Source organism: Vulpes lagopus, chromosome 5 (assembly GCF_018345385.1).
Source record: "Vulpes lagopus strain Blue_001 chromosome 5, ASM1834538v1, whole genome shotgun sequence".
Classification (NCBI taxonomy): domain Eukaryota; kingdom Metazoa; phylum Chordata; class Mammalia; order Carnivora; family Canidae; genus Vulpes; species Vulpes lagopus.
Genome location: NC_054828.1, coordinates 114,271,464 through 114,278,839, shown reverse-complemented (window position 1 = coordinate 114,278,839; position 7,376 = coordinate 114,271,464). Strand labels below are relative to the sequence as shown.

Below are 7,376 nucleotides of genomic sequence, written 5' to 3'. Positions count from 1 at the left end.
ACTGCAGTTTCAACCTCCCCCAGAAATGTAAATCTAATTCCTCTATTGGGAATTTTCCGACTAGCACCAATCTGGTAATCTGTCACATGGGCCTTTCCCATTTGCCTCCCACCAGCACCCAACATGCAAACACGCCCAATGTGTGCAAAGGCAAACATCACCCACTCCCATCCCAAAGATTAGGCAATCAGGGTAAGACACCCCCCCACCTCCCCCACCCCCCCACCCCCGCTTTTCCTTCTAAGGGAGCCACCTTGCCCCTGAACAATCCTTTCGTTTGCTAATAACTTTCTTGCCCAGCCCTCCTTCCTATAAAAATCTTCCATCTTGTCTCATTCCTCTGAGCTTCCTTCTACTTCCTAGATGGGATGCTTCTAGACTCTTGAATCACTTAATAAAGCCAATTACATCTTCAGATTTTACCCAGTTGGGTGTTATGCTATATGTTGGCAAACTGAACTTAAATGAATAAATAATCGATTAATTTACCCAGGTGAATTTTGTTCTTTAACAGAGGGGAGCTCCTGCAGCCTCCCCTTTCAGACCCACGGGGGACAAGGAAGGGTACGTTTTCTTTCCATTCCCAATGTGTCCTATGAATTATACTGCCACGCGGCCACATGGAAACCAGTCTCTCCAATGAATATATGCTGCTCTTGTTTGGATGGATGCGGATTTTTATTCACCCAGTGGACATTCAAAGTCAGAGTCAGGTGTGAAACTTTGCAAGGTTTTATTTCCTGACTACAGGCAGCTCTAGGAGGCTGACTACCGGGCGGCCCCCCACCGCCTGGGCGAGGAGCACATCCGGGGCTGGGGGGCGGGGGGCGGAGGGCAGGAGGGCAGGCAGGAGGGCAGGCAGGAGGGGGGCCTTCCGTGGACTTCCTGGGAAGAGAAGCCTCTGGCCCCGCTGCGCCCTCACTGGCCCTTCTTGTGGGCGTTCTTGATGATGGCGTTTTTGAACAGCGTCACCAGGGGCGTCTGGCTCCTCTCGGAGCTCATGAAGCCGCCGTAGCGCTTGTCCTTGGGCGGGCTGCCCCAGCGGAAGTGCTCCATCTTATAGGGCCCGTCGTCCTTCTTCTCGGCCGCCCCGGCCTCCGCCACCAGGCCGTACTCCAGGTCGGCCAGCGCCGCCACGCCCGCGGCCGGGCCCTCGGGGCCGAGCGCCGGCTCCGGCCGCTGCCCGGCCAGCTCCCTCTTGAACTCGACGGGGAAGGCCTCGGCCGACTCGTCCTCAGCGCCGTTGGGGTACACCTTCACCGGGCGCCGCTTCTTGCCCACCGGCTTGCCCCAGCGGAAGTGCTCCATGGAGTAGGAGCGCTTGCCCTCTTGCAGGCCGAGCTCGCCACCGTCGCCGCGGGGCCCCGGGCCGCCCGCGGGCAGCGGGGCGCGGCCTCCGCCCGCCGCCACCTCTTCGTCCTCGCGCTTCTGGCCCGCGCTGCCATTGCGGCGGCCAAACCGGTCCCAGCGGAAGTGGCCCATGACGTACTTCCGGGGGTTCTCAGCCAGCGGCTGCTCGTCGCCGTTGCCGGGGAGCACGGGCGTCTCGGCGGAGAGGTCGGGCTTGCAGGCCCGGATGCACGCCTGCGGGGAGGGCCGCGAGCCAGAGGGTTAGGGCCGCCCGGCCCTGCGCCCCGCCCCCCACGCCTGCGCATGCGCCCTGTGCGCCCGCGGCCCTCAGCACGTGCGGGCGGGACCCAGGGCCGCGGAGGACCCGCTCGAGGACGCCTGCCCTCCCCGCCCAGCTGGCGCCCGCGGACGTCTAAGACTCGGCTTAAGCATCATCACCCCTTTTGTCCCCTGGACCCCTTGGTTCTCCTCCCTGGCAGCTACAACAATCCCCCCCCACCCCATGCCATCCAGCGGTTTACTTATCCCAGGGCTTTTGTGAGCAGGGGCAGCAGCTTCCCGGAATACCCAGGATGCATAGGAATTGATCAGTAAATGGTAAATGGGTGGTAGCTGTTTGCACTCAATCAATATTGAATAAATAAGTATGGTTCAGTTCGAGTCTCGGAGGGGCATTGGGCTGAAATTTGGGGGAGAGGCTATTCAGATGGAAGAAATAGAAGCCTGGCCTCTAGAGCCTGTGTTTTCAATAATGCCTCAACCTCACCCCAGTGATCTGCACACCTAATTCATGGCACACCCCCCCGCCATCTCCCTGTACCATGCCTCAAAAATGTTTCCTATGCCATCTGGCACTTTCTTTGTTTCTTTCAAGTCTTTTGAGCTGATCCTGTGCTTTTCCCAGTCAGTGAGCTTTGGGAGGGAGCAGTTCACTTCCCTGTTACCTCATTCTGACTGGAGGGAAGGGTAAACAGCCACGATTATTTCCATTGCTTTAGTCACGGGGCCTATGTCTCTGCTTTCTGTAAGCAGACAACTCCACTATGGTACACATTTGCCTGGGGAAATGACCTATAGGCTGCAACCTTGAGTTTTTAGTTACGTGGGACTGCAAAGGAGGAAACAGAAGGATCCCATCCACTCTGTTGAGTTGGGAATTTCATACTCCAGGGATTTAGAATCATGACACTGCAGAATATTAACAGTGGAAAGTGAAAACTATCTCATACTCCTCTCCCCTGGACACATAACAGGGGGCTCAGAGAGGTGAAAGGACCTTGGCGAAGTTTCACAACTCTTTGGTGGGAGAGAAGGGGCTAGAACCCATGGGCTCTGACCGTGGCCACTGCTCCTTCCCTAGTGGACTCTCAACAGGAGAGGCTATGCAGTGGTTGTCTCTAATCAAAAGTCTCTTGCGTCTCTCTCTGACTAGAAGGGACATAACTCCCTGGGCTTTTTCTTCTGTTTTATATTGTACATGACCCCTGCTCCATGTTTTTAAATTCTCTCTCTTCACCTTAACTGAAGCACACAAATGTAATGACGTGCATTCCACCCTCACCAGGCAGATGCTGGCAGCAGGATGGAACTCAGTCACTGATACTGGCAGTGTGTCTTTGAGTCCTTAACGTGGTGTAATTTTTCATTTAGAGCTCCCAATACACACACACACACACACACACACACACACACACACACAAAATTCCAGCCTGGCACAAAGGGTCTTTACATGCTTCTGGAAAGGCTTCAGAAGATCAGTCTTCCAGAAGAAGCATGAGACATTTGGGACCAGTTAGAGGAAAATGGCACCTGGGTTTTTCCTTCTCCTTGTAGAGAATTCTAGGGAATGAAAATGTCAAGTGATACAAAGTTATTTGAAAGGGAATAAAATGCTAAATGATTGAAAATGTAGAATCAATAGAGGGAACAATTATTATTACTGTTACTATCATTATTATCTTAATGGCAATATCTCTAAATAGCTTAAACGGAGTGGGTCTTCATACAAGAAGACAGGGTAGGAAGATAATCAAGTAGAAATTGTGGACCAGACTCATCTCCCCGAAGCTTCTCCCTCTCTCCTTAGCTCAATTCTGACTTCACCCTAGAGATCTGTTCCTACCCTGAGCTGAGTTACCAGATCTCTGGAAATGAATTTCCCCTTCCCTGCACCCCTTTCTTTTGTGCTGTCCCAGTCCCAGCCCCAGTCCCAGCCAGTGCCCAAATCCAGATGGCGGCCAGAGCCCACATACCAGCAGGTTACTTTCCGTGGTGAGGTCCTGACACTGGCTGCTCTCCAGGCACCAGCCACTCACTTCCACAGAGGCCTGAAGCAGCAAGGCCAGCAGCAGGGCCCCTGGGCGGCTGCAGCATGATCTCGGCATCTTCCAGGCGGGCTGAGGCTCTGCAGAGGCAAACAAGATTGGTGGGACCCCTGCGAGGAGCAGAACAATGTTGGCCACTGACCAGGAAGGACTGTGAGCCAATATTAACAACACACTCACTTGTGGAGCTCGAGGCTTTTTGAGGACAGGGGCAGTTCAAGGAGAAGTTTGGTATGAGTTGTGGTATGAGAAGTTTGGTATGAGCAGGGGAACGGGACCTGGGTAATCTATGCACAATTTCCACTTTGTCTCCTGTTAAAATCAGACCCCAAAGGACATTAGGGCTGGAAGCTATTTTAGGGATCATTTGGTCCAGCCCCTTATTTGAGAAATGGGGAAACTGAGGCCCAGAGACAGAGAATAACTTGGGTGTTCATGACAAGTTCTACTGTTATCCTAAACTTCCCCATTTAACCACCTTCATGCAGCATAGTTCTAACATTCCAGATCCAAGGAGTAACTTGGGAAAGACAAGGGATTCTGAAATTCCTGCTCAAGATGGTCTATCCTCCTCCTCATCCCCTAGGATCCTATCATTCTTTGGAAACTCTTATTTCCTATGAATAGTAGGTTTACATAAAAGCAAATAAAACCTCTGGCCAATTTGGTCAAAACCTCAACCAGCCTAATTTGATGTCCTGTACAGAAATCACTTAGACCATCACTATCTCTCAGATTCCTGCAGCTTTGAAGAGATTTCTTTTTAAAGCAGACCCCCATTCTCTTAAAATTGGCTCATCGTCTAAATACATTCCGTATTGGACCTCCTCTTTTTCTCTGAGTCTCTCATAGTCTGAAATAGCTGGAGCAGAAGATGCTATAAGTGTAGAAGGGAAGGAGATGGACACACAAAAGAGAAGGGAACTACCCCCCCCCATTGTGAACACCCACCAAAGACAATTTTGGAGAAGTCAGAAAGCACCTCCCAGCAGAAGCTGAAGTCAAGAGGTCAGGATGCAGTAAAGAAGGGAGCACTGATGCTGCCCTTCGCCCCTGCACCCCACACTTTCCCCAGCCTTCCACCTCTCCCATGGTCATTTCCCCCCTCACCCAGGTCAGCTTCTTTTGTGATTAGCTCACAACCAACCCACAATCATTTTACATTTCAGAAGAACTTCTCAACCAACTGCAGAAAGAAATCTAATTAGATGAGAAAAGTAATTCACATTAAGGTGTGGATGACTAATTTTCTTATCTGTCCTAATGGACATTTGCATTTTTAAATGTTTGCCTAAAAGAAATCTCCTATTTGTGGAGGGGGGGGGGGCAAATCTTTTTTATAGAGAAGGCTTTCGAAATGAAAGTTCTCTCTGGCTCTCATTGTCTAGTTCAGAAAGCCATTTCCTTTTCTTTGTCCCACCCCCAATCCTTCCCCCCAAAGCTGAGCCAGCTCTGGGCTCCCTTCTTGAATGATTGCCAGGCACAACCTGAGTGTCTTCAGAGCAGCCATTAGGTGGCGCTGGCAGCCAGTCAGCTGGCTGAAGGGGCAACCAGGAGAGCATTTGATCAACCTTGATGTTCAGTCTTTTTTTTTTTTTTAAGATTTTATTTATTTATTCATGAGAGACACGGAGAGAAAGGCAGAGACATAAGCAGAGGGAGAAGCAGACTCCCCACAGGGAGCCCGATGTGGGACTCGATCCTTGGACCCAGGATCACACCTTGAGCCGAAGGCAGATGCTCCACCACTGAGCCACCCAGGTGCCCCTTGATGTCTAAGTCTTGACCAGGGGTAGGCTGCCCCCACTGTAGCATTTTGATGCTCCAGTTCAAAATTGGAGCCCAAACTTGGTGGGCAAAGCAATTTAGATTAAAGCTCTGATGGGGTGCCTGGGTCGTTCAGTCTGTTAAGCATCTGGCTCAGGTCATAATCTCAAGGTTCTGAGCAGGGATCCTGTTTCTCCCTCTGCCTCTCTCTGCCACTCCCCCTGCTTGTGCTCTGTGTGTGTCAAATAAATAAAATCTTAATTTAAAAAAAGCTCTGAGATTATACAAACATCTGGGTCAGAAAAATGTGAGATTTACAAGAGAGGCAGAAAAATGGTCATTACATATCACCGTGGGCAAGTGCAAAATAACATTAGTAGAGAAAAAGTAAAATCATACAGATCTGCCAGTCACTTCAATTATACTTCAATTCTCCTCAAGGCTGGCCATTCTGGGATGATTTCCATTTTCTTAAAACCTACCTCATGATTTCAGGCCTTCCTGAGAAGCCCCAGAGAGCATTTCTCCTCTCTCTACTGCACTGGCTGTGTCATACAACATAATAACATTCACACTGCCCTCCCTCTCAGAGTTCCATTCTACTGCTAAAAAGTCAGTTTCCTGAAAGCAACTTGATTTCTTTTTGCTTATGTGTATTTTCCATTTTTCTATAATGAACAAATATTATCTTGTGTCATTTTTTTACAAGCAATAAAGTAACGAAGAAATGTCAGATGTCGTGCTTTTGTAGGTAGGGATAGTGTTATATATAATTTAATAATTGAAAGCCTTGGGAAAATAAATAGAAATTTATGATTTACTAATCTTGACATTAACTTTAAACAGAACTACTTTTATGAGCACTTCATATGTGTAGGCAAATTCTCTTTGAGATAAACAAAATATTGTTTGTCAGTCTAAAACTGCACACTGGTCATGCCCTTCTGTAAAGATTAGAGGAGCAGAGGTGCAGAGTTTTCTCCTTTCACCATGATACACGTGCATCAAGTCCTAAAACAAAAGTGCCAAAGGAATATTAAGTCATTAAATAAGGTCTAATCTGTGCATATGTTCGCAAGTGACAAAATAAATGCACTTGTACTTTCCTTGGCTTCTTCCAGCCATCTGTGAGAACCACCACCTTTCCATTTATACACGAAAAATTGGGGGGATCCAAATGCCCTGCAGACTCTTCCTCTTTCATTGGAAATCTCCATCAACTAAGCCTCCAACAGCTCAAAGGGTTGTTTCCACCCTGCAATCTAGGGTCTTCAGGATAGAGGTCCACTCTGCGGTCCTATTGAGGGCACCCACAGGGTGTTCAGAACCTTGGACAGTTCCCACACGGGGCCACCTCTTTTTAACCCCAGCTGGGTCTTAGAGACCCGCATCTGCATCCAGACACCTCAGGTGCCCTAAAGTGGGCAGAGAAAGGAGGATTCAGGGATCTGAATCCAAAGAAGTCTGGAATGCAGGGATTTTATTGTAACTTCTAGCCTTTGTTCTCTTGCTCTCATTTCCAACGTTAATTTGCTCTACAGCATATGGTATCTTTTAAGAAAAGAAAATCGAGAGGAAGAGGAACCAAAAGACGGGGCTTTACCGAGATCTCCCCCCAGAAGGCGGTAGGAGTCTCAGGGGTCCTAGCAGCCCGACTCCCCGGGAAAGACACGGCCGCCGGCTCCTGGAAGGGACCGCTTTCAGCGTCGCAGCCGCTCGCCCACCATCCCGAGGCTTCCCGCGCCGCACTCAGGACAGAAAGTTTTCAAGGAACTCAGGACCGCAGCGAGCCAGAGGCGCCTCAAGTCAGCGATCGGAGCCGGGCGAGACCATCCCGAGGCCCAGGGGCAGGGGGTTTCGGGGTAAGAGCGAGGTTCGGCGCCGCTGCGCCCTTACCTGTTGCAGAGAGGCTGCGCTCTGGGCGACTCCCGCTGC

At 50.2% G+C, this 7,376-nt stretch overlaps 1 protein-coding gene across 1 annotated transcript; it reads right to left on the bottom strand.

The window, feature by feature from the left end:
- Nucleotides 1-747: 747 nt before the first annotated feature.
- On the bottom strand, nucleotides 748-3,734 carry POMC (proopiomelanocortin). The gene is made up of 2 exons (XM_041756766.1): nucleotides 3,603-3,734; nucleotides 748-1,584 (listed from the first exon to the last, which is right to left on the bottom strand). Exons 1-2 carry the CDS (start codon nucleotides 3,732-3,734, stop codon nucleotides 919-921), a joined length of 798 nt encoding a protein of 265 aa, XP_041612700.1. The 3' UTR covers nucleotides 748-918.
- Nucleotides 3,735-7,376: the final 3,642 nt, after the last annotated feature.

Bases quoted from the DNA above. Each gene is read 5' to 3' on its own strand.
- POMC (XM_041756766.1), bottom strand. From the start codon at position 3,734: ATGCCGAGATCATGCTGCAGCCGCCCAGGGGCCCTGCTGCTGGCCTTG. The intron at 1,585-3,602 runs GTATGTGGGCTC...CCCTCCCCGCAG, and splicing joins CCACGGAAAGTAACCTGCTG to GCGTGCATCCGGGCCTGCAA.